Below are 27,546 nucleotides of genomic sequence, written 5' to 3' on the forward strand. Positions count from 1 at the left end.
AAACGGGCCGTAAGACAGCTGCAGTACATCCAGAATGCTGCTGCTCGGGTCCTGACCAGAACCAGGAAGTACGAGCACATTAGTCCTTCCTGTGGCTCAGAGAATAGACTTTAAAGCAGCTCTGCTTGTGTACAAGTCTCTCCACGGCCTAGCACCAAAGTACATCTCTGACATGTTAGTGTCATATGAACCATCTCGGACTCTGAGGACCTCAGGGACCGGCCTCCTGCTGGTGCCCAGAGTCAGGACTAAACATGGGGAATCAGGATTCCAGTTTTATGCAGCTAAAATCTGGAACAGTCTTTCTGAAGATGTGAGACAGGCCTCTACTCTGACAATGTTCAAATCTAGGCTCAAAACAGCTCTATTTCACCGTGCATATGACTGAAAGGATCTTATCTGCACTCTTCTCTTTTAAAGTTCATTTTATAATGATTATTTATGTTTTTATTTTGTATTGTGACTTTAATGCATTTTCTAGTTCTGTAAAGCACTTTGAATTACTTTGTGTACATTGTGCTCTACAAATAAACTTGCCTTGCCTTGCCTTGCCTTGCCTTGCCTTGCCTTGCCTATCTGAAGTGTGTCGGGTTTATATTTCTTTTGAATACATAGTATACTCCCAGTGCCCTAGCAGTGAGTGGTTGGTTTCCCAGCTGTAGTATGACTGTCTGTCCTCTTGTCCTTTCTTGCCTGTGTTTTTAAAGTTTTAGTTATTGTAAAATAAATGGCATGTTTATGACCCACACTGACTGTAGCGGCCTCTTTATTGAAGCCCCTGTGTGCTAGTTATCCCTAAAGGTTACATTTGGCGTTGTCGGCAGGATTTGAGAAACAGTCTGTGTGTGGGGCATGTCTTATTTTAGGTTGTTTTTTTTTTTTTTGATGATGATGATGATAAAATACTAAACGGCAGTCAGTGCAGAAGATTGAAGTGGTCCTCAGGGCTGGTTCATCACCCCCCATTGTAAAATAAATGGCATGTTTATAGCCCACACTGACTGTTGCGGCCTCTTTATTGAAGGACCTGTGTGCTAGTTCTCCCTAAAGGTTACACCAGCTTAGTGCAGAACCTTTTAGGCCAATTAAATGTTCCAGTCTCTGTAGCAGCATTTGATGGTCAATTGTGTCAAACGCCACACTAAGATCTAATAAAACAAGTACAGAGACGAGTCCTTCGTCTGAAGCAATCAGAAGATCATTTGTAATTTTGACTAGTGCTGTCTCAGTGCTATGATTCACTCTAAATTCTGACTGAAATTCCTCAAATAAATTATTATCATGAAGAAAATCACACAGCTGGTCTGCAACTACTTTCTCAAGGATCTTTGAAAGAAAGGGAAGATTAGATATTTTTAGGAGAGGTTTAATTACAGCTACCTTAAAAGTCTGTGGTACATAGCCTGTTAATAGCTATATTGATCATGTCTAATAAGTGAGTGTTGACTAAAGGTAAGACTTCCTTAAGCAGCCTAGTTGGGATGGGGTCTAAGAGACACGTTGATGATTTAGATGAAGAAATCACTGCGGTCAATTGTTGAGGAGAAATCGGGGAGAAGCAATCTAAATATATATTAGGTCTTACAGCTGTGTTTGAGGTTAGATAGGTACTATCTGAGGACAGGAGGTCATGAATTTTGCCTCTAATAGTTTTCTGTAGAATTCTGTCATTAAAAAAGCTCATAAAATCATTACTGCTAAGGGCTAAAGGAATACAAGGCTCAACAGAGCTGTGACTCTCAGTCAGCCTGGCTACAGTGCTGAAAAGAAACCTGGGCCCATATTCACAAAGATTCTCAGAGTCCTCTCAGAGAGCTCCTAACTTAGCCTAAAAATTCCTAGCAAGGAATCTTAGCTTAAGAGTGATTCAGGAAGTTTCTGAGAGCAACTCTGAGCAAGGAGGAGACAGAAACTTTTAGTTAGTGAGGAGGTGTGGTTGACCCCGTTGCTAGGTATGATGCAGTCTTCTAAAAGCTGTGATTGGTTGTTACAAAAAGGGGGAAAAAAAAGAAAAAAAAAGAAAAACAAATGCGCTCCTAGTAATGAATGGACAGTGAAATCAACCGATCATAGAACTTAGACTGTATTAAGAAATGTGTAATCGTGAAAATAATTTTATGTCATGATGATGAAACTTAATTGTTACACAGCTTCAAAATGTTTGAACATACCTCATTCACATGCCGATTATTATATTGATTTGCTTATTGTTATCTTTACTCACCATGTTGGTAATTTTACTACTTAATCTATTTGATATTAATGGTGGACGCAGACTCAGCTGTCAGCAATCACTGTGATTGCTGACCTCCTGGTAAAAAGCGGTTTGATTTGGCAGAATGACCAAAACAACGAACGAAATGGAGGAAAAAGAACGAGAAAGCCGAACTGGACAGAAGAGCAGTGCCTGCTGTTGGCACAGCTCGTGGAGGAGAACATAGGAGTTTTAAGAGGGAAATTCGATCCCGGGATCATGGCACAAGGGAAGAGGCAGACTTGGGACCGCATTGCCCGACAAATCAATGCGTCGTTCCCTCTCCTTTTACGCACAAGCGATGAGTGTGAGAAGCATTGGTAGTGCTGCAATCCAAAGCGGGCGTTATTGCGTTACTACGCTAGGTGGGAAAAGTAAGCTCATCCCTGATGAGGTCAACCACAAACATTATCTCTGCACGATCAAGCCGGTAGTGTCTTATTAAATCACTGTCGTTCAATATACAGAGAATATTTCTCCTTCCTCTCTGTCTTCCCTGATGAGGTCAACCACAAACATTATCTCTGCACGATCAAGCCAGTAAGCGTAAGGTTTGTTTTAAATGAAAATTAAAAGACAAATCTTGATCAAATATTACTCCGAGGTTTCTTACGGTAGTGCTAGAGGCCAGAGCAATGCCATCTAGAGAAACTATGTCATCAGATAAAGAGTCTCTGAGTTGTTTGGGGCCAAAAACAGTAACTTCAGTTTTGTTTGAATTTATCTTAAGGAAATTGGTGCTCATCCAGGTTTTTATGTCTTTTACGTAATTGTGAAGTTTATGACATCTATTGCACGTCTGTCCGTCCTGGAAGAGGGATCCCTCCTCAGTTGCTCTTCCTGAGGTTTCTACCGTTTTTTTCCCCCGTTAAAGGTTTTTCCTTATCCGCTGTGAGGGTCCTAAGGACAGAGGGATGTCGTATGCTGTAAAGCCCTGTGAGGAAAATTGTGATTTGTGATATTGGGCTTTATAAATAAAATTGACTGATTGATTGATTGATTGATAGTTAATTGATTAGTTTCTTCTGGCTTCATCGATAAATACAATTGTGTATCATCCGCATAACAATGGAAATTTACAGAGTGATTTCTAATGATGTTACCTAAAGGAAGCATATATAGAGTAAATAGGATTGGTCCGAGTACAGAACCTTGTGGAACTCCAAAACAAACTTCAGTACGTAAGGATGATTCATCATGAACGTGAACAAACTGAAAACGATCAGATAAATAAGATTTAAACCAGCTTAGTGCAGAGCCTTTTAGGCCAATTAAGTGTTCCAGTCTCTGTAGCAGAATTTGATGGTCAATTGTGTCAAATGCTGCACTAAGGTCTAAGAAAACAGTCCGAAACGAGTCCTTTGTCTGAAGCAATCAGAAGATCATTTGTAATTTTACCTAGTGCTGTCTCAGTGCTAAGATGCACTCTAAATCCTGACTGAAATTCTTCTAATAAATTGTTATCGTGGAGAAAGTCACACAGCTGGTCTGTGACTACTTTCTCAAGGATCTTTGAAAGAAAGGGAAGATTAGATATTGGTCTATAGTTGGCTAACACCTCTGGATCTAGGGTGGGCTTTTTTAGGGGAGGTTTAATTAGGGGTGTCAAATTATCGCGTTAATTGCGAATATTAATTACAGCCATATTTAACGCGCTATGTTTTTTGATCGCGTTAATCTCATGTTTAATCTCTAACTTTACTGTTTCTGTATGCCACAGAGTTGCCTTTTATAAAGTCCGTCGTAGGCGTACGATTGGGCTTCTTTGTGCTTGAGTTGTGGGAGAGCTGCAGTGCTACAGAGCAGAGCCCAGCATCAGCATTGATGACTGTCCCCTGCAGTGGTGGTCTGCTCACTCAGGAGCCTATGAAAAGCTGTCTGCCCTAGCACGCAAGTATCTGACATTCCAGGCAACCTCCGTGCCTTGTTTGCAGAAAAATTTGGGACAGTCCCAAAATTCAAGCAGTCCTGAATCCTGAATCCTGCCCTGATTGTCCCAAAAATTACACTAGAGCAGAGTCTGGAGTAGTTATTGCCCGATAAAACATTAAAAACTGATCATGGTAGTTGAGTTGTCATGCAGCTCCCACCGGCTGTACATTGGCTGCAGCAGTTCCTACATGAATTATGGGTGTTGTAGTTTGAAGAAAAGAAGACAGCGCAAGTTGCAGCCGCAAGGACAGGGAAAGCACAGGCAGCCACGAGAAGGAGTGATTTGCACGTTGCAGTGCAGCCTCTTGTTCTAACTGTTCAAAACTGTTCTATAAACTGATACAGCTGAAACGAATGTACCAGGTGTCTTTTATTTTGTTAGCTTTTATTTTTTATTAAGTTTAAGGACAAGTGCACTTACATTGATCACTTCCATGAAATAAAACGAGAAGTGGGAAAAGAGGAAAATAATTTGGAAAATTGTTAAAATAAAATTAGGGACCTGATCACAGCTATATTGTTTCTGTGTGTTTTTACATCTATTGTTGCGTTAATCTGCAGCTATGCTTTTAATGAAGCTGACATGTCATGACAGTCAAGCACCCCCCTGGTGGTCGAGACTGAAGGTTGCAGCACTCTTTATTGGGACTAATCTCAAAAACAATAGAATGTAATGGCTAGGTGTACTGCATCTGTGTTCAAGTGTGTTATTGTTGAAAACAATAAATATGACTTTATAAAACCACTTTTTGAAATATATATCAATCTTTTGATCATCTGCCACAATAATGTAATGAATTTAAATGAAAATACCTCAAGTTGAGGGCTTTTCTCAGCAATTTTGAGATGAGATTTAAAAAGTTTTTAATTAGATCAATAAATTACAGATCATAATTAATTAATCTCTCAATTTTTTTAATCTCTTGACAGCACTAGGTTTAATTACAGCTACCTTAAAAGACTGTGGTACATAGCCTGTTAATAAGGATACATTGATCAGACTAGAGTTAAAAATGGCTGCAACTCCCCCTCCTCGGCCGCTGCCTCGAGGAATGTGGGTCCATGGGCGGATTTACCGGGGTGGCATAGGGTGGCAAATGCCACCCTAAAAGAAAGCCATGCCACCCCTGCTGCCACCCCAGTTGGCAGCAACGAATTCAAAGAAAAGTTATGGCCAATTTGACATTTACGAGCGTGAATCTCCAATGTCCGACTGCAATGAATGCAGCACAAGATAAAGCCAGAGTGGCAAGAGACTGCTTTGTTTGGAAAACTGAGTGGAGCCAGAGGGGTAGCCTATTCCAGAAAGCGGGTTTAGTGAAAACTCTGAGTATGTTAACCCTGAAATGAGGGAAACTCTGGGTTTTCAGTTCCAGAAAGAGAGTCAATCACTGAGTCAATCACCATGGCAACTGTCTCCTCCCTCTTACACGCTGTTTCATTTCCTCATTAATAATAATCTTTATTACGGACTCAGATGGTCCACACACACATACACAAAGCTTCATACCAACTTTTAAAATTTAAATAATTAGACCTACACATTATGTGCAATAAACATTTCAGAGCTGCTCTAACAGACTGACAGTCTGATCCTTGTGCATTCATTCATTCAGTCCGTGTCAAAACTTGTATCGAAGCGCATTAATTAGCGGAGATTTACCGTCTGTCACAGTCTAAATCCTGCTGGATATTAGTTTGTTACTCAGGACTGTCTTAAGTTACTGAATTTATGCACATCAATCATTTCTTTGGACCTCAATTTTTGTCTTTACATTCAAATATTACACAGCGAAAATCCATCCTCAGTTCAGAATCAAACCTCTGTCCTTTTTATATTTATTATTTTTTTATAACACTGTGCACAAGGATCAGACTGTCAGTCTGTTAGGGCAGCTCCAAAATATTGCACATAATGTGTAGGTCTAATTATTTAAATTTTAAAAATCAGAAGCTTTAGACACGTAGTATCTATGACTAATGATCTCTATCACTGATCATAATTCCTATAGCCTAATATTGGGGATTATATGTTAATATTTCTGAGTGAGCAATGGTGCAGCATTTCAATGTCTTTAAATTTACTACATTTGTAGCTGAAATAAAGTCACTGAATGCTGTTGAGTCAAGATACAAATAGATGTCCAGCATTTTAAAATCTACTGTATTTTAACCTCAACATCTTTTCGAGTGCAAATCACCAAACATATTATTACTGGGTCAGACTGTGAGTTTACAGTCATGTCTTTGTGTCTTTGATCTATAGCCTAGCCTATATGTTTTAAATCTTCCTATTTTTCAGTTGCTGCCTCCTGTGTTTTTCCCCATCAGATTAAATCTGAACAAATATATTATTATATATTATTAATATAATGTAAGGTATCGACAGCCTGATACACAGTCAGATTCCACCACTTTATCTTCATTAAGGAAATGTAGGCTAAGTCTGATAAATGATGAATAAACGGACAACACTGAATAAAACTTTTTTATTAACTTTATGGTTAACTTATTTACACTTTCCTTGCTCTGACTCAGGCTCTTCTTTTAAAGATAAACGTGCACCGTCTGCTACACATGCATTGATATCTCTACATCCACTGGATTAAAATGCAGACGCTGTCTTTTATTTACCTGTTGCCATGGTGAATCGTGGAGTCGGAGCTCCACTGATGATGGCTGTTTATTGTTGGCTTAACTCAGAGTGAACATACTCAGAGTTGACTGAACTGACTCAAATCAGCTGTTCTGGAACTGGTAACTCAGAGTTTCCCATCTCAGGGTAAATCAACTCAGAGTTCAGGGTTAGACTCAGGGTTTGTTGAACCTCCTTCAACACTTATTTCTAATATGAACTGTTTCACATGAAACCTCAAATGCAAGACATTGATTGCATGAGATTAAGTTTGTCTGTATGAGTTTGTAAATGGCAGCGCGTGCCCTTATGTAGTGTGAACATACTATTTCTCATCAAACTGTGATAACTGTGATTAAATTCAGTATATATACAGTACAGGCCAAAAGTTTGGACACACCTTCTCATTCAATGCGTTTTCTTTATTTTCATGACTATTTACATTGTAGATTCTCACTGAAGGCATCAAAACTATGAATGAACACATGTGGAGTTATGTACTTAACAAAAAAAGGTGAAATAACTGAAAACATGTTTTATATTCTGGTTTCTTCAAAATAGCCACCCTTTGCTCTGATTACTGCTTTGCACACTCTTGGCATTCTCTCGATGAGCTTCAAGAGGTAGTCACCTGAAATGGTTTCCACTTCACAGGTGTGCCTTATCAGGGTTAATTAGTGGAATTTCTTGCTTTATCAATGGGGTTGGGACCATCAGTTGTGTTGTGCAGAAGTCAGGTTAATACACAGCCGACAGCCCTATTGGACAACTGTTAAAATTCATATTATGGCAAGAACCAATCAGCTAACTAAAGAAAAACCAGTGGCCATCAATACTTTAAGAAATGAAGGTCAATCAGTCCGGAAAATTGCAAAAACTTTAAATGTGTCCCCAAGTGGAGTCACAAAAACTATCAAGCGCTACAACGAAACTGGCACACATGAGGACCGACCCAGGAAAGGAAGACCAAGAGTCACCTCTGCTTCTGAGGATAAGTTCATCCGAGTCACCAGCCTCAGAAATGGCAAGTTAACAGCAGCTCAGATCAGAGACCAGATGAATGCCACACAGAGTTCTAGCAGCAGACCCATCTCTAGAACAACTGTTAAGAGGAGACTGCGCGAATCAGGCCTTCATGGTCAAATAGCTGCTAGGAAACCACTGCTAAGGAGAGGCAACAAGCAGAAGAGATTTGTTTGGGCCAAGAAACACAAGGAATGGACATTAGACCAGTGGAAATCTGTGCTTTGGTCTGATGAGTCCAAATTTGAGATCTTTGGTTCCAACCGCCGTGTCTTTGTGAGACGCAGAAAAGGTGAACGGATGGATTCCACATGCCTGGTTCCCACTGTGAAGCATGGAGGAGGAGGTGTGATGGTGTGGAGGTGTTTTGCTGATGACACTGTTGGGGATTTATTCAAAATTGAAGGCCCACTGAACCAGCATGGCTACCACAGCATCCTGCAGCGACATGCCATCCCATCCGGTTTGCGTTTAGTTGGACGATCATTTATTTTTCAACAGGACAATGACCCCAAACACACCTCCAGGCTGTGTAAGGGCTATTTGACCAAGAAGGAGAGTGATGGAGTGCTGCGGCAGATGACCTGGCCTCCACAGTCACCGGACCTGAACCCAATCGAGATGGTTTGGGGTGAGCTGGACCGCAGAGTGAAGGCAAAGGGGCCAACAAGTGCTAAACACCTCTGGGAACTCCTTCAAGACTGTTGGAAAACCATTCCAGGTGACTACCTCTTGAAGCTCATCGAGAGAATGCCAAGAGTGTGCAAAGCAGTAATCAGAGCAAAGGGTGGCTATTTTGAAGAAACTAGAATATAAAACATGTTTTCAGTTATTTCACCTTTTTTTGTTAAGTACATAACTCCACATGTGTTCATTCATAGTTTTGATGCCTTCAGTGAGAATCTACAATGTAAATAGTCATGAAAATAAAGAAAACGCATTGAATGAGAAGGTGTGTCCAAACTTTTGGCCTGTACTGTATGTCTGCCATATGTTGCCACCCCTCAAAAATTCCTGCACCCCTCTTGCCAACCCATAAATATTTTTCTAGAGCCGCCCCTGGTGGGTATTATTATGACTGGGAGGAGTGGATTCATTTAGACTGACATAGGCCTATTCATCTTGACACAGCCAGGTTTCAGTGAGACTGAGTAAATTAATCTGATATTAATTCGTTTACTAACACTGCTTTCGATGATAGAGACCTGATATTTAACAGTCCGCATTCAATTATCCTGTTTTGTCTTCTGTCACAGAGGAGATTTTAATTTTTATGAAGTTGTTATGCACAACTCCTCTTTGTTTAATTTTAGATTTAGATAATTTAGGTGGTCGGGGGACAGACACTGTTTGTATAAAACTATGGGTGGGTAACTGCACTAGAAGCTCAGAGAAGCGTATTGGACTGCGACTCTGAGTCCTGATCTCAACTCTGGGTTGTCAGGGTTTTGAATTACTAATAAACTTTGCCAGATTTCTCGATATGGGAGCAGCTCCATCCAAACTGGGATGAATGCCGTCTCTCCTAATAAGACCAGGTTTTCCCCAGAAAGTTTGCCAATGATTTACGAAACCCACATTGTTTGCTGGACACCACCTTGACAGCCAGCGATTAAATGATGACATGTGGCTAAACATGTCATAAGTGGTCAGATTTGGGAGAGGACCAGAGAAAACTATGGAGTCCGACATAGTTTTAGCGTATTCACACACTGAGGCAATATTAATTTTAGTGACCTCCGATTGGCGTAACCGGGTGTCATTGCTGCTGACATGAATAACGATCTTACTAAATCTACATTTAGCTTTAGCCCGCAGTTTTAAATTTGATTCAATGTCGCCTGCTCTGGCCCCAGGGATACATTTGACTATGGCCACTGGTGTTGCTAACTTCTCGTTCCTCAGAATACAGCTGCCAATAACCAGAGTTTTCTCCTCAGCGGGTGTGTCGCTGAGTGGGGAAAAGCGGTTAGAAACATGAACAGGCTGGTGATGAACCGTGGGCTTCGGCTTGGAGCTATGCTTCTCCCGGACAGTTACCCAGCCTCCTGGCTGCACAGGGGTTAACGGGGGACCACTAGCAGAGGCTATGCTATGTGGCTCTGCACCAGCTACAGGGGGCTGGCTAACTACCGCAGCTACGGAGTGATTTTCCATGGTGCGGAGCCGCGCTTCTAATTCACTGAGCCTCGCCTCCAACAAAGCAAATAAGCTACACTTGTTACAATTACCACTGTCGCTAAAGGAGACAGAGGCATAACTGAACATCTGGCACACCAAGCAAGAAAGAGCAGGAGAAGGAGAAGCCATCGCTAACTGTTAAGCTAATGTAGCTAACAAGGCTAATAACATGCAAACAACAGCTAAGAGATTAGCAAGGAAGTCGTAAAAAGGAGGAGAGCTATAAGTGCTTAAACAGAACCAGTGTGGGTTAAGACTTGAATTAGATGTTAAGCAACTTAAGTGAGGAAAGCAGAAAGCAGGCTAGTAGAATTCACTAGAGCAGCACAGAGACGCTGTCACAGAAAACACCGGAAATGACACAACACCCTTACCGCAATACGTCAGCATGTCAGCCAAGGTGTCGAGGTCGTCTGCTCCTTGTCTGCTCTTCATCCCGATACTCCAGCTCAAATAAATACAGGTAGCAATCAAATTCAGCTGCCTCATCCACATTGTTGAAATCAGGTAAATAATCATCCATAACACAGAAAATCTTTTAGATGACACTGAACCACATTTTCTGTAAACTACTCTGGTTATTATACTCTCTCCAGATCTCACACACATTTCCACTGCAACAATGGACATCTGGTGATATTTCAGAACCAGACTTCATTCATCGAGGCAATAACAAACAGACCAGATCAAGTGAATGGTAAGGAGACACGTCACCTATAATAGAAATCTGACCCGCTCTGTGTCAGAAATAACCACTTTTAGTGGACATACAGTATTGGTGATTTGTTGTCCTGTGTGCTTCCATTGTGACCTGTCCTGCGGCTGCTGGCTGCTGCCCTCTCACTCAGTACTGGACCACTGTCTAAAATTGTTATTCACATCAGTCTCTTTGACCAATTTACACAGGGAAATAGGGTCCAGGTTGAAAAATGCTTAAGTTATCCTTAAAATATTGATCTGATCTCTGGTATCATATGACTTGGATGATCTTCACAGACATATTGTTGGACTGTGTGGGATAAACAGTTTTGGAATGGTAAGGAAATATGAAAGGACAGCCAGAAAACAGATTGCAGGAAGCACCCACACTTTCTTTAACTTGGAACATTGACAACATGGACTCATCTCTCACAGCTTACAAAGCAACCTATCAGCCACTGATAATGCTATCCTGACATTCCTCCTTACTTGAAGTCCCCCTCAGCTTGTTGGATAAAGTGTTTTCTTTCACAGATTATCTATCTCATTTAGTGCTGTGTGAATATAGAGACAGTTTCAGGAAATATGACACAAAGCTGTCCTTATAAAAGTTACCAACTGAAGCATTAGAGCATTTGAATAAAACAGTTTACATTTGGTAGACTATGTCTTGCTACCATAACATTACTGCTTTGGTTTATGTTTTTATGCTTGGTTCTGATTTGCTGATGTCTAAGGCTAAATCCAAATGTCCAGACTGCACTTGCAGACTTGTGGACTTTGCCAGTGCATTTCCAGGAAGTATGGGAGTAATGAGGGCTGTCCAAATCCACAATTGAGCTAGTCCACAAGGGGCTTTAAGCATACCTTTTGCAGACTTCAAGAGAGCCACTCAGGATGCAGACTTCACCAGACTTCACTTACTTAATTGCCCACAATTCACTGCAATATGAACATGAAACTGTGTTGTTGTTTTTTTCCGAGAGCCGACTAAAAAAATCATCACTTATGAATGTGTAAAACAATTCCTGTAGCCTATTAAAACACTACTTGATATGTGGGGCAGAAGTAATATTCAACCACATCATGATAAAGAAATATGTAGAAATATAGGCTACAGAGGTCATCAAAATGCATTTTATTACTCCAACGTATGCTGTAGGCTGCACAGTGTAATGCAAAATATATAGGCTAGAAAACTGGCCAAAAACACCAAAAGATCTTCTAACAATCTTCAGATCTCTCTCCTAAGCTCTTGGAGCTCTTGGAGGACCAAGACACCGGTGACCCCTGTTTCCATCCAAGGTGTCAGTGTGGACATTGTAGAGGACTATAAGTACCTGGGGGTACACACTGACAATAAATTGGACTGGGTTAAGAACACTAACGCTCTCTACAGGAAGGGCCAGAGCAGTCTCTATTTTCTTAGGCGACTGAGGTCCTTCAACATCTGCCGGACTATGCTCAGGATTTTCTATGAGTCTGTGGTGGCCAGTGCTGTTGTGTGCTGGGGCAGCAGGCTGAGGGTGGCGGACGCCAACAGACTCAACAAACTGATCCGCAAGGCCAGTGACGTTGTGGGAACGGAGTGTGACTCTCTGATGGTGGTGTCAGAGAGGAGGATGCTGTCTAAGCTACGAACTATCTTGGACAATGTCTCACACCCACTCCACCATGTGCTGGTCAGACACAAGAGTACTTTCAGTGGGAGACTCATACCACCTAAATGTACCACTGAGCGCCACAGGAAATCATTCCTGCCTGTGGCCATCAAACTGTACAACTCCTCCCTCTGAGTGGCCCTGAGACTTTTTCACACACTGCAATAATTTAATTTAACTTGTGCAATAACCACATTTACCCTGACTGTATATATTCTGTTTGTGTAAATAATCTTGTTCAGTTTACAATATATATATGTATATATATATATTTATTTACGTTTATGTTTGTTAATAATTCCTGTTTATTTAACTATATATTTGTTTATACTATTGTTTAAATTTCTTATATTTTCAAGTATCTTTCCTCTCTTGCAAGGAGCACCTGTAACATAAATAATTTCCCCTCGGGGATCAATAAAGTATTTCTGATTCTGATTCTGATTGGCAGAAGATCACAGTCCAGTAGGCCCAATGCATGTAACCACTGGTGCCTATTTTTTTTAGGTCCCTTAGAAAGCTGTGAAAACAAAGGTGGTTTTTGCAGCCGGGAAAGCAACATTGCCAACCCATTCTACAAGCTAACTAACAAATTCCAAAACTGATTGACTGACTGACTATCCATGCAATCAGCTCAATCTACTACTCACTACAGTCTTCTATAGAGGGGGAGGGGACAGGGGGTCATTTGGTGATGAAAGCTAACTCCATACTGTACATGTCACTTGGCAACAGATCAGCCAATAGCAAATTAAATTGCAATAGACAGGTTTCAACCTATAGAGGACAGTCACTCTGCATATTTATAACACAATTAGTAGAATTCAAATACTGTGCACTCAGATATGAAGATTTTGACTTGACTCTGGGTTAGGGTTAGCAGTTTAGTTACTAGCTATTGTAACTAGAAAAACCATCAGCTCTTATCAGTAGTATAAATACTTTTTTATATTTGTTATAAACTTTCATATTTTTATATTTAGCTTCTGACTCTGACCTAATGATTCCATATGGCTGCTTCACTGGACCAAAGATGGAATCTGATTGATTAACTGATTGATTGATACTTTATTGTCAGAACAGGTCTGAAATTTGTCTTGCATCTCAGTAGCTCCATGGTGGTTTTTGCAGCCGGGAAAGCAACATTGCCAACCCATTCTACAAGCTAACTAACAAATTCCAAAACTGATTGACTGACTGACTATCCATGCAATCAGCTCAATCTACTACTCACTACAGTCTTCTATAGAGGGGGAGGGGACAGGGAGTCATTTGGTGATGAAAGCTAACTCCATACTGTACATGTCACTTGGCAACAGATCAGCCAATAGCAAAATTAAATTGCAATAGACAGGTTTCAACCTATAGAGGACAGTCACTCTGCATATTTATAACACAATTAGTAGAATTCAAATACTGTGCACTCAGATATGAAGATTTTGACCTGACTCTGGGTTAGGGTTAGCAGTTTAGTTACTAGCTATTGTAACTAGAAAAACCATCAGCTCTTATCAGTAGTATAAATACTTTTTTATATTTGTTATAAACTTTCATATTTTTATATTTAGCTTCTGACTCTGACCTAATGATTCCATATGGCTGCTTCACTGGACCAAAGATGGAATCTGATTGATTAACTGATTGATTGATACTTTATTGTCAGAACAGGTCTGAAATTTGTCTTGCATCTCAGTAGCTCCATTTGCAACATCATAAAAACAAACACATATCAGGACAGAAGACAAAAACAAAAACAAAGCAATAAACAAACAAACATACATCCCACATGACATAACAACCACGAAAGTTAGGACAGGAGACAACAATATTACATTTAACAATCTAAACACAGAAGATGACATTCAAAGCTGTTTAACATACACTTGATCTGGTGATTGATGAATGGAACAGAGAAGTATTTATGTCAGCATCTTCTGCCTCATTAGAGTTTCCTTCTGATTTCTGATGGACTTGTAACCCACAAACTAAAAGACAAACATTAAACACGGCACAGAAGTAATACTTGTGCTCAGTAAATGTAAGCAAAGTCCCAGATGCTTTCCTTGTTCCCTTGCACCAGCGTTCTGATCCACTCCTCCAGTTCATCAATATAATCCTCAGAGAGAAAGGTTGACAGAAACTTATGCTCAAAGTCACTTCAGGTGAATATTTCCAACCTCACCACATCCCACCAATCGCAAACTGTGCCAAAAACAACATTGTAAAGGGAGGCGAGAGGGTCCTTATCCATTACATGATGTAAAGCTAGATAGTCCCACCACTGTTCCAGGTACATAATCAATTATAATTATTATTATTATTATCATTATTATTATTATTATTTTTATTAAAATTGACCTAAATTTGTATAGCATCTTTCTAGTCATCTGATCACTCAAAGCACTATAAATAAGATAAATAGCATAAGGCTATTTAGTATGTTAAATAAAAGGACAAGGTCTAGACCTGTTCTACAGGCCTGGATATGAAGCGTCCGTAGTGCCAAATAATATAACGGTAGTTTCTAAAGAGCTACGATGAAAAAAAAATAATAAAAATCTTCAGCAGCGGTGGTGCACTGCTGCTAATTGCATATAGGGGAAACACTGGGTCTCAGTCATGAAACGTGAGCTGAAGGAATTTGTGTGTAAACTGTTCGCAGACGGAAATTTACGTGCATGTCCGCATTCATCAATATTTTAGTAGCTCCGATCTTTTCATAGCTACTAACAAAATCTATTCCAGCTCCTGACCACTCGTAGTGCTTGTGTAAATTTAGTAAAGCACATAAATATTGCTTGTCACTTTTGGAAATTACAATTTTAACTCGTATTGCGCTCTGTTATGTACACAATACACAGATGCCTTTGAAACATGTAATTTAAACATGACAAAATATTAAAAATATAACACATTTAGTTAAATTAGTTGGCAATTAGCAGGTTTAAGATCCAGATTAGGTTCATGATTGTGAATTATCTATGTAAATCGACTCAATAGATTACACATTCTTTATATATGTTGAATGATGATAATAAAAATATCCGTAAGGACAGCCGGATCATAGCCTCTTCAGCCTCGGTGCCTGGGTTCAGCAGGGGCAGCAGGAGCAGCAGGTGGTGGAACCACAAAGGAGCATGCACCAGCTGAAAGAATTATTTGAGACAACAGGTTTTTTTTTGTTTTGTTTTGTTTTTTTGTGTGGCTTTTTGATCATTTGAATGAATAAATCTGAAATTTGAAAAAAATTTACGTTGCTAGGCTATATGTTATCCGTATCATTTGTTAAAATAAATGTTAAATAGCTCTACATTCCGACAGCCATCACTGATTTAGAGTTTATCCATTGTGCACAAAACATCTCTGGTTTCCCGTTCCCACTTCATTCAAAACCCCACCAATGAATCTTCTGTTTGTTTGGTGACCGCTGTATTTTTTTTGTGTGTGCTTATGCGTTTCTTTGTCTCCAGTTTCATATCAAACCATTTACGCTTCACCTCTGACATGGTTCTTTGTACTACGGAGACAACATTAACAGCATCTGTTACCTCCCTCCAGGCCTTCGCTTTGCCTGTCCCTGTCACACCACTACTAACTTTCTCTCTCTTTCTTTCTTTGCGCCATGACTGACAGGTCGACTGGATTCACCTATACCTCCTTATATGGTGGTCATTGGCTATTCATGGGCGGGGATTTAATCTAATTGCTGATTACCGGGAGCGTGCTGTCACTTTACGATGGATTGGCATTCATGATCATACACACGTGTTTACGTGTTTACGTTTATCAAATCTGAGTTTCCCGCAGTGTTCCTGAATCCGGAGGTTTTTAGTAGAGTAGGCTTTTATGTGCAAATCTACACACAGATTTACTAACTTTTCATGAATGAGACCCACTGTTCTTTTTGGTATGAGTTCTTCTGGGTCATCGTGTTCTTCTTCAGCAATGTGTACAGCTGCTTCACTTTCAGGACTCTTTCCGGCAGCCATTCTCGCCTCTGAACTTTTCTCTGTTTTCTCACTCTTGCTGGCTCTAGCACGCCTGTGGTGTGCAGCGGTGAAATGGGTCCCCGCTGAAACACTTTCCCGCTTTCCCACAGACTGGAGGAGCCGGGGATCGAACCGCTGATCTTCCGATTGGTGGACGACCCGCTCTACCTCTGAGCCACAGCCATTATTATTATTATTATTTTTATTACACTGTAAGTACAGAGGCAGAGAGAGGTGGAGGCAGAAAGAGGGCAGTTTGCACTGCTATGATTGCAGTGAAGGAGTTCATGGTTTTTTTTCTTTTTATGCCACTCTCAACTCTCACTTTCTCAACCATACTGTGCAGTTACTCATTAACTGTTGTTATTTCTTCCTGCAGGTGTGTTGACAGTGGCCACCATTAGAGCCATTACATCTGTGGTGTCCTTAAGCATTTCAGTATGGTGATGATGGAGCCTCCCCTTGAGAGTGTTTGTGAACCTTGCGTCCTGAGATACTCTGTATTAGAAGTGTACCGAAACATCCTTATTTGTATCCGTATCTTTTCAACAAAATGATCTTTCTCTGTATCTTTATTTGCATAGAGGACAGGAAGTGGGTGTGGTTTAAAAGTAAAGTTAAAATGGGCAAATGCTGTATTTTTTACCCTAATATCTATCAACAATTGTTGGACCTTCAAAGCATCACATTTATTTAATATTGGCATTTTAGTTATCATGAAATATAAGTCCAAATCCTCTTATAGTAGCCTACTTTCCATGTCTTTCTTTTTCATGTCTATCTATCTATCTATCTATCTATCTATCTATCTGTAGTTGTATTTTGAACTAAAATAAGTTTTATGAACTGTCTGAAACCCCACCACCATCCCTTATGCCGGGTTAAGACTACACAACATATTTGTCTGTTTCGACAGTCACTGTGTCAGATTTGGGAATCGTGGAGTCATAAAATCTTGTGACTTTCAGTGACTTTGCGGACAGACATGACAGACTGCACGTTATCATGACATGCATGATGTCATTGGATTATTCTTGTCCTATTATTATTAGTAGTAGTGTTGTTATTATTCATTACTATTATTACTATTATTTCAGTCACTATGGCTGTTCATGTCCCAGGCCAAAATGTTTTTGTAGTAACGTAAAAAGTGCCACCACATGGCAGGAGCTATATTTTAAGTAACACATGAAAACTATGCAAGTCACTGAATCCTCCACAACAAGTTCCTGCAAATGTTTTACAATAAAGCCTGTTTAGTCAATGAAGGAATTGTCTCAACGGAAATTATAAGTGGCTTTCAATTTTAAACAGCAACAGGAAGTGTTGAGTTTCAAATGATGGCAAGTAAGTAAAAGCCCCACCACTTTTTATGAATTCTATTCCTTTTATCCTCCATTATGAAGAAAAAGCATTCTTTGCCAGCATGATGCTAATAACAGCACTCACCAGGTTGCTAAAGTGCCTCTGCAGTTTCATGCCAGCATTTTCCCCTTTTTATTTCATGTGGTAACACACAGCTGTAGACTTAAAGGTAGAATCTGGAGGATTTTCAAACAAAACAAAATATAGACATATACAAATGAAATCCTGCTTAATCATCACCTATGGGCTTCTACTCATGTGTGGTGGTCAGAGGCGGACTGGCCATCGGGAGTACCGGGAGTTTTCCCGGTGGGCTGCTGCATCAGTGGGCCGGTACGGCCGGACTGAGGAGAAAAAAGAAAAGAAAAACGACTTTCAGCGCAGTTGGGCTGGCCTTTAATATGATAACCAATGTTTACAGTTTCTCTAGTGTCTGGCTAATCAACATTGGCCCACATGGGTGTGTCACACCCCTTTCACCTCGGTCCTGGGGCTGTTGGCCAATCACAGCCGAAGGCTGAGGGCCTCGGCCCCTCCTCCCTCTGCATCTGTCAATCAATCAATCAATCATACACACATGCAAAAATGAAGAAGAAACGGAAAGGAGGAGCGGAGAAGTTGAGAGACAAAAAAAGGCAGGCGCTACAGGCAGATGCTGCCAAGTGTCAAAAGTTGACACATTTATTTTCTGCTGCTGCATCTCAAGCAGGACCTTCAGTATCCGCAGCAGCACCTGCAGCTCTCGCGTCGCCGTCTGCAGGAGGAGGACAACGTGACCGGGAGGGGGATGCTAGTCAGTTGAGGCAGCTATAAGCTAATGTGATAACATTATTTGGCTAGCTTGTTAACTTTCAACACTCGACTCTGTAGCTCCTCTTAAAAAGAAGTTAACAAAGCAAAGAAAGTTCGCTCCTTGGTATAACTCTCAAACCCGTAAGTTAAAACAAATATCGCAAAAATTTGAAAGGAATTGACGATTAACCAAACTGGAAGAATCTCATTTAATCTGGGCAGACAGTCTCAAAACTTATAAGAGGGGCCTCCGCAATGCCAAAGCAAATTATTACTCAGCATTAATAGAAGACAATAAGAACAACCCCAGGTTTGTTTTCAGCACTGTAGCCAGGCTGACTGAGAGTCAAAGCTCTATTGAGCCTTGTATTCCTTTAGCCCTTAGCAGTAATGATTTTATGAGCTTTTGTAATGACAAAATTCTAACTATTAGAGGCAAAATTCATGACCTCCTGTCCTCAGATAGTAGGCCTACCTATCTAACCTCAAACACAGCTGTAAGACCTAATATATATTTAGATTGCTTCTCACCAATTTCTCTTCAAGAATTGGCCGCAGTGATTTCTTCATCTAAATCATCAACGTGTCTCTTAGACCCCATCCCAACTAGGCTACTTAAGGAGGTCTTACCTTTAGTTAACACTCATATATTAGATATGATCAATATATCCTTATTAACAGGCTATGTACCACAGTCTTTTAAGGTAGCTGTAATTAAACCTCTACTAAAACAGCCCACCCTGGATCCAGAGGTGTTAGCCAACTATAGACCAATATCTAATCTTCCCTTTATGTCAAAGATCCTTGAGAAAGTAGTCGCAGACCAGCTGTGTGATTTTCTCCATGATGATGATTTATTTGAGGAATTTCAGTCAGGATTTAGAGTGCATCATAGCACTGAGACAGCACTAGTTAAAATTACAAATGACCTTCTGATTGCTTCAGACAAAGGACTCGTCTCTGTACTTGTTTTATTAGATCTTAGTGACTGATCTGAGACTGGATCACTTAATTGGCCTAAAAGGTTCTGCACTAAGCTGGTTTAAATCTTATTTATCTGATCGTTTTCAGTTTGTTGACGTTCATAATGAATCATCAGTTCCGCAAGGTTCTGTGCTTGGACCAATCCTATTTACTCTATATATGCTTCCTTTAGGTAACATCATTAGAAATCACTCTATAAATTTCCATTGTTATGCGGATGATACACAGTTGTATTTATCGATGAAGCCAGAAGAAAGTAATCAATTAACTAAACTCCATAACTGCCTTAAAGACATAAAAACCTGGATGAGCACCAATTTCCTGATGTTAAATTCAGACAAAACTGAAGTTATTGTTCTTGGCCCCAAACAACTCAGAGACTCTTTATCTGATGACATAGTTTCTCTATTGCTCTGGCCTCTAGCACTACCGTAAGAAACCTTGGGAGTAACATTTGATCAAGATTTGTCTTTTAATTCTCATTTAAAACAAACCTCACAGACTGCATTTTTTCATCTGCTTAATATTGCGAAAATTAGGCCTATCCTGACCCGAAAAGATGCAGAAAAATTGGTCCACGCTTTTGTTACCTCAAGGCTGGATTACTGTAACTCTCTATTATCAGGTAGCTCTAGTAAGTCCTTAAAAAGTCTCCAGCTAATTCAGAATGCAGCAGCACGTGTACTAACAGGAACTAAGAAACAAGATCATATTTCTCCTGTTTTAGCTTCTCTGCACTGGCTCCCTGTAAAATCCAGAATTGAATTTAAAATCCTACTGTTAACTTATAAAGCTCTAAATGGTCAAGCTCCATCATATCTTAGAGAGCTCATAGTGCCTTATTATCCCACCAGAACACTGCGCTCTGAGAACGCAGGGTTACTCGTGGTCCCTAAAGTCTCCAAAAGTAGATCAGGATCCAGAGCCTTCAGCTATCAAGCTCCTCTCCTGTGGAATCATCTTCCTGTTACGGTCCGGGAGGCAGACACCATCTCCACATTTAAGACTAGACTTAAGACTTTCCTCTTTGATAAAGCTTATAGTTAGGGCTGGCTCAGGCTTGCCCTGTACCAGCCCCTAGTTAGGCTGACTTAGGCCTAGTCTGCCGGAGGACCCCCCTATAATACACCAGGCACCTTCTCTCCTTCTCTCTCTCTCTCTCGTGTCCTATTACTGCATCTTGCTAACTTGGCCATTCTGGATGTCACTAACTCGGCTTCTCCTCCGGAGCCTTTGTGCTCCACTGTCTCTCAGATTAACTCATATCGCAGCTAATGTGTGGTTGTGCTGCTGCCGTGGTCCTGCCAGATGCCTCCTACTGCTGCTGACATCATTAGACATTAGTCATACTTCTACTGTTATTATACACATATGATTATTGTCACACATGTATACTGCCAGATATTAATATATACTTTCAACATATTGTACCACAGTAGCCAGAACTATAACTATAATATTATTACTTTCAATAATGTTGTTGTAAGCTACTGTTATTACCGTCTGTCCTGCATCTCTCTCTCTCTGTCTCTGTCTCTGTCTCTCTTTCTGTCTCACTGTGTCATACGGATTACTGTTAATTTTTTAAGCTGATGTGTTCTGTACGACGAGGCGGCACGGTGGTGTGGTGGTTAGCACTGTCGCCTCACAGCAAGAGGGTTGCCGGTTCGTTCCCGGGTGTGGGAGCCCTTCTGTGCGGAGTTTGCATGTTCTCCCCGTGTCAGCATGGGTTCTTTCTGGGCACTCCGGCTTCCTCCCACAGTCCAAAGACATGCCGATTGGGGACTAGGTTAATTGATAATTCTAAATTGTCCGTAGGTGTGAATGTGAGTGTGAATGGTTGTTTGTCTCTATGTGTCAGCCCTGCGATAGTCTGGCGATCTGTCCAGGGTGTACCCTGCCTCTCGCCCGATGTCAGCTGGGATAGGCTCCAGCCCCCCCGCGACCCTCAAGAGGATGAAGCGGTTAGAAGATGAATGAATGAATGTTCTGTACGACATCTATTGCACGTCTGTCCGTCCTGGAAGAGGGATCCCTCCTCAATTGCTCTTCCTGAGGTTTCTACTGTTTTCTTCCCCCGTTAAAGGGTTTTTTTTTGGGGAGTTTTTCCTTATCCGCTGTGAGGGTCCTAAGGACAGAGGGATGTTGTATGCTGTAAAGCCCTGTGAGGCAAATTGTGATTTGTGATATTGGGCTTTATAAATAAAATTGATTGATTGATTGATTGATTGATTGATATCAAAGGGCAGGGGTGCTGTTGCCATGCAGTTGTCCATGGCAGCAGATTGCTCTGTGTTCCTATTAGTCAAAGTGACAGCTATGAAAGAACAGGTCGCGAAAGACATAAAGAAAATCGCTCATGCTAGACTCTCTGTTGGGACATCGTGAGGCGTCCTAGAAGGGTCATCAGTTTTTGCCTACTATGACACACTACATGAGATAAAGCGATGGATACGTACGACATTCATTGTCGTTCACTATCCAAGTCGACACTGTACAATTGTTGCATCAGGCTATAATTGAGCTGATACTGCATAGTCTCAACCTGGCATTAAACTTCAGGACTTAAAAAAAACATGTTATATATCAAAACATTCTGTTTTGCAATTTTGTAATTACAAACCATTTACAGTATAGATACCTGGAAAGTAGAAAATATATCCTTCAGTTGAAAGGAATAATATTAAATTCCGATAATCAATAGGACAGTCAAGCGTGAAAGGGGGAGAGAGAGTGGGAGTGACATGCAGCAAAGTGCCACAAGCTGGAGTTGAACTCGGGCCACTGCGGCAACAGCCTTGTATATTGGGCGCCTGCTCTATCCACTAAGCCACCGATGCCCTGACTTTGAAAAAACTAACTGCCGCAACCAGGCCTGTTGTGTGGGGACGACTACAGAATAGTGATCTTTTTTCAATAATGTGCTGTAAATTAAATAGCAGGTCAGTGAAATCATAGTCCTATGTTGCAAACAAAGTTGGCATTTTTATTTTGCAGCCATCCACAATCCTATGAATTGATTTGAAGAAACGGAATGGGTGTTTTTTTTCCCCTTGAATAATAACAAGCGACTTTAGGTAAAGTTAACATCTGTTTCCACCAGACTATCTGTGCTTTGCTGAATAATGTATTCAGATTCATTGACATCCCTCGTAAGAATGTTAGGGTAAGCCAATCAGAGGCATAGTGGAGCAGCTCATGCCTTCCCAATCGGATGCGAGTTTTAGACTATCGCACTACATCGCGTTGCATCGGCCATTGTCCATACTCGATCACTTATGGAACTTCATCATGTCATGTAAACAAACCACACCTAGCAGCTGAGCGCTCAGTGTAACCACTGTAAAGATGGGTGAGTACGTACTTCCTTCCTAGATATCGTTGTTGTAGCTCCCGTACTAAATCATACCACCATCTCCACTTTGTAAAACAAACAAACTTGCTAGCATCCCACACAATTCTTATCAGAAAGTTCATCTATTTGGTGATCTCCCTCCAGGCAGATGCTGACTTATTTAGGTTTTTGAAGTGAAATTAGGAAGACCTATTGATAATTCTTTTTTAATCCTTGTGAATCAGCCCCTCCTTGTCCATTTTGGTATTTCCAACTTGGGGCAACAGAATTAAAAAGAGAAACTGGGTATCTGACAAAAGTTCAGCTCAAAACGCTTGTCGGCAGTGGGGACAGTCTAATAGAAAACAATGCAGTCAAACTGATTTAGTCACTGACGCTTGCGCGCATTGCGTCCAGTTAGGACACAGTTTTAGGTAGGTCCAATTATGTCATTATGCATAATAATTAGCCATGTGATTCTGTTTGTTAGAGTGTGGAGCATATTTTTGGAGAAATTGCCCATCAATTGGCTTGGGTTTCCACAACAACAGGCTGTCTTACAAATGGACTTTCAGTACAGTGGCACATTTTCTACACTACTGAGACTACAGAATTATGCGCTATTGGAACATTGGCATGGCACCAGATTTACTTCACACAGATGAGATTGCTCACACCACCTCCAGACCTGATGGCTTCTTTGCCCCTGAATTCTCCCCTCCATCTTTACTGACCCTCCATCCTCTGCCTCTGTTTTTTCTTCTGTGTGAGCAGACATCTGACTCACCTTCATATTTTTACTCTTCACAGCACTCCTTTGCTTTACATCGCACAAAGCTTTCTATGTAACTACCCCAACGTCAGCACCATAATCATCAATATTGGGATACAGTATATGGCATCAGAGCTGGACAGTCAGAGGTTTTAAAATGTAACTTTTAGTCACTCCTCAACTCACTGCTGGACACTGCTTACAAAATCACAATTTCTGGCCCGATACCCACCCACAAAAGAGGTATTGAGAGGTGGTCTAGACAGTTTGCCCTACACACCTGGTTGAAAGACAACTGTGCCACCACTAGGATCCTCTGCATCAACCACTTCGACCTGTTCTGGGCATGGCCTATCCTTCCAAAGCATAATGGCCTCCACGCAAACAGGAGTGGATCCCATATTGCTGTCTGAGAACATGGACTCCAGCCTGAGGAAGTGACATGGTGGCATGCTGGGAAATGTTAAGTCACTTCCACCATCCCTGACTTCTACACCCCAATCGTCTGGTATGACTTGTTTTGTAGGTATCATTTCCTAACATAGATATCACACCCCTCTGCTGCCAGTCATAACAATTTAATTAAAAAAATTAAAATCCCTCTGCAGTAAACCTTGGTATTTTAAATATCAGATACTTAAATATTAAACCTTTTTATGTCTTAGTGGGAGTGATATCGTTATGTTCTCAGGTTGTCTGTCTGCATGTCCATACATCCTTCCATACATACGTACATATGTATATCCATCCCATCCTTGTGAAAATGATATCACAAGAACACCTCAATGGAGTTTTTTTTTAAATTTGGCACAAAGCCCCATTTGGTTTGGAAACTGATAAAAATTTTGTGGTCAAAGGTTAAGGTCAGTTGGACTTCACAAAATATGTTTTTGACCACAATTCAAGAATTCATATGGTAAATATGACAGAATTTCACATAAATGTCTAATAGGATAAAATAATTATTTGATGACATTTTAAATCCTAAAGGTCAAAGGGCAACTTCACTGTGACATCTTAATGTTCTGTGTAGCTCTCTTTGACTGTAAGTGCACTAGCATTTTGGACACTATTGCTCCTTTTCGGAGCAGATGCTCCAAGGCTCCCTCTGAACCATGGATCAATGACTCTATCCGTGCTCTCAGGCGCTCCTGTAGGCGTGCTGAGAGAAAATGGAGGAAAGACAAGCTACAGGTGTCATTTGATATTTTGTGTGACTGCTTGAAAGCTGCTAAAACCAACTACTTTTCAAAGCTTGTCTCCAATAACATCAATAGGCCCAAGGTTTTGTTCAGTGTTCTAGATTCTCTTGTTAACCCTTGCAATACTGACCCAATTATACCCACACCTACTCTTTGCAATGACTTCTTAAACTTTTTTGTGGAAAAAATTTCTGCTTTGTGGTTAACTTCACCGGTTGCTGCTCTTGACCTGTCCCCTGACCCCCCCACCATGTGTTCTGCTGTTTTTAACGAATTTGAACGGGTATCACTGTCTGAGTTATCTGATGTTGTGAACGAGCTCCAACCCACTAATTGTCCAGCAGACAGCATCCCCTCCAGCCTTTTCAAGGAGGTTTTTAACTCCACTGGTTCTTTTATTTTAATGTTCGTCCATGCTTGTTTTGTTTCGGGGTGTTTTCCAGCTCCGCTGAAGTGAGCTATAGTGCAGCCGCTTCTCAAAAAACCCAATCTTGACCCCTCTGTCCTCTCCAATTTTCGGCCCATTTCTAAATTGCCATTTCTATCAAAAGTGCTGGAGAAGGTAATGGCTAATCAGCTGTTAGCTTATCTTGAGAAAAATTATATTTTTGAAAAGTTTCAGTCTGGCTTCAGGCCCTGCCATAGCACTGAATCAGCCCTTTTGAGGGTTTTTAATGATATCATTTTAACTGTAGATTCAGGATGTGCTTCTGTCTTGGTGACCTTAGATCTGACTGCAGCATTTGATACTGTTGATCACAGGACCCTGTTGTCACGTCTAGATCAGTATGTGGGGATCAAGGGGGCGGGCCTCATGCTGCTTCAGTCCTATTTGGCTGACAGGAGTTTCTCTGTAATTCTGTAATTCTCTGTAATTCTCCTCTAGCATGGCTCCTCTAACTTGTGGGGTGCCTCAGGGGTCTATTTTGGGACTGTTGTTGTTTACTTTGTACATGCTTCCTCTTGGGTCCATTTTTCGTAAGCATAATATATCATTTCATTGTTATGCGGACGATGTACAGATCTATCTCCTTCTAAAAATGAACTGTGAGCACTCGCTGAATCCCTTATTAGCCTGTCTGACTGACGTCAAGCTTTGGATGAGCAAAGCCACCTTAATTTGAACGATAACAAAACTGAGGTTATTGTGTTTGGACATGCAGAATGTTCTACTTACTTTTTTGATAATTTGAACACCCTTACCACAAATATCAGTGGGTCGATCAAAAGCCTTGGTGTGACTCTGGACACTGATCTAAATCTTAAAAAAACAAATTGGCTCGGTTGTGAAAGGTTCTTTTCACCAGCTTCAATTGCTAGCTAAAGTTAAGTCCTATTTATCTTCCAAGGATTTGGGGAGGGTCATTCATGCCTTCATATCATCAAGACTTGATTATTGTAATTCTCTTTATGTTGGTTTAGATCAGTGCTCCCTTTGTCGCCTGCAGCTAGTCCAAAATGCAGCAGCTCGCCTCCTGACTGGCACCAAGAAGCTGATGAAGCTGATGAAGAAGATGTCCTTACACTGGCTTCCTGTTCATTTTAGAATACATTTTAAAATTTTGTTGTTTGTTTTTAAAATCTTAGATGGAATGGCCCCTCAGTATCTGGCGGAGCTGTTAAAAGCTCACAATCCAGTCAGAGCCCTTAGGTCTTCAGGTGATCTGCTGCTTGAAGTGCCCAGATCAAAGCTTAAAATCAAAGGCGACCGAGCATTTTCAGTGGCTGCTCCCAAGCTCTGGAATAGCTTGCCATTGCATGTTAGACATGCAGAATCCCTGGAAAGGTTTAAATCATCTTTAAAAACTCACCTTTTCTCGTTGGCTTTTGAACCCGTTTTGAGCCAGACTTGACTTTGTGTGATACACCTATGCTCTGTCTCAGGTTTTTCTATGTGTAATTGATGTTGTTTCTAACTGTCTGTCTGTTTTTTTATATTTGTTTCTGTTTTTGTATTTTGTATCTGTTTTTATATTTTTGGTATTTATCATTCTATTTGTGTGGTATTGTAATTTTCACAATGTTCTTGTAAAGCACTTTGGTGACTTCCATCTTTTTAAATGTGATATAGAAATAAATGTGACCTTGACCTTTACCTTGCATAAAACACTTTTCTGGCCATTATTTAAAGTTATAGTTGGTAATCCTGTTCAGAAACACTTCTTGTTATACTGAGTGAAATGGTCCTTCCATCCTGAGAGTAGTCAATACATAATGTGTTCAGAAAAACATGTCTTCCCTACCTCTGACCCCTATTACCCCTTCCCCCCTCAGCTGAGACTCTTTACATGTAATTATTCACCTAATCAATCATCCAAACATCCATACCTGCACATACGCACACACACTCACGCACAAACACATGCATACCATTCACGACTTTTCTTTTTTGTTATTATTGTGGTAATATGATTATCATTATGGCAATTTTTTTTACATATACTGTATACATATATATATATATATATATATATATATATATATATATATATATATATATTTATTTATTTTTTCTCTCTTCCTGTTTCTTTCCTTTTCTTCTAATAATCTATTATTATCATTTTTATTTATTTATTTTGTTAATATTATTATTATTATTAGTTATATTACTATTATTTATTATTTAGTCACATAGCATATATAGAGTTGTTAGAGGCTCTAGAACTGTTAGAGCCTACTATATTACATTATGTTTCCACTGCTCTCCATCCTTTTCTGTTTCC

At 40.4% G+C, this 27,546-nt stretch overlaps 2 protein-coding genes across 5 annotated transcripts in view; both read right to left on the reverse strand.

Annotated features, from left to right (window-relative positions):
- arhgef4 (Rho guanine nucleotide exchange factor (GEF) 4) overlaps positions 1-27,546 on the reverse strand; it is a 463,081-nt gene that overhangs the window by 212,635 nt on the left and 222,900 nt on the right. The window contains exon 2 of one of the 4 annotated variants that reach the window (XM_033638701.2): positions 10,400-10,473. The exons of the other annotated variants lie outside the window; for them this stretch is intronic. Coding sequence (XP_033494592.2) covers positions 10,400-10,460 — 61 coding nt within the window. The 5' untranslated portion in view covers positions 10,461-10,473. The remainder of the gene's footprint in view (positions 1-10,399; positions 10,474-27,546) is intronic. 4 annotated transcript variants of the gene reach the window in all.
- LOC144458894 (uncharacterized) lies at positions 9,113-10,154 on the reverse strand. Its single transcript, XM_078162710.1, has one exon. It carries the CDS (start codon positions 10,152-10,154, stop codon positions 9,285-9,287), a length of 870 nt encoding a protein of 289 aa, XP_078018836.1. The 3' UTR covers positions 9,113-9,284.

Source organism: Epinephelus lanceolatus, chromosome 20 (genome assembly GCF_041903045.1).
Source record: "Epinephelus lanceolatus isolate andai-2023 chromosome 20, ASM4190304v1, whole genome shotgun sequence".
NCBI classification, from domain to species: Eukaryota; Metazoa; Chordata; class Actinopteri; order Perciformes; family Serranidae; genus Epinephelus; species Epinephelus lanceolatus.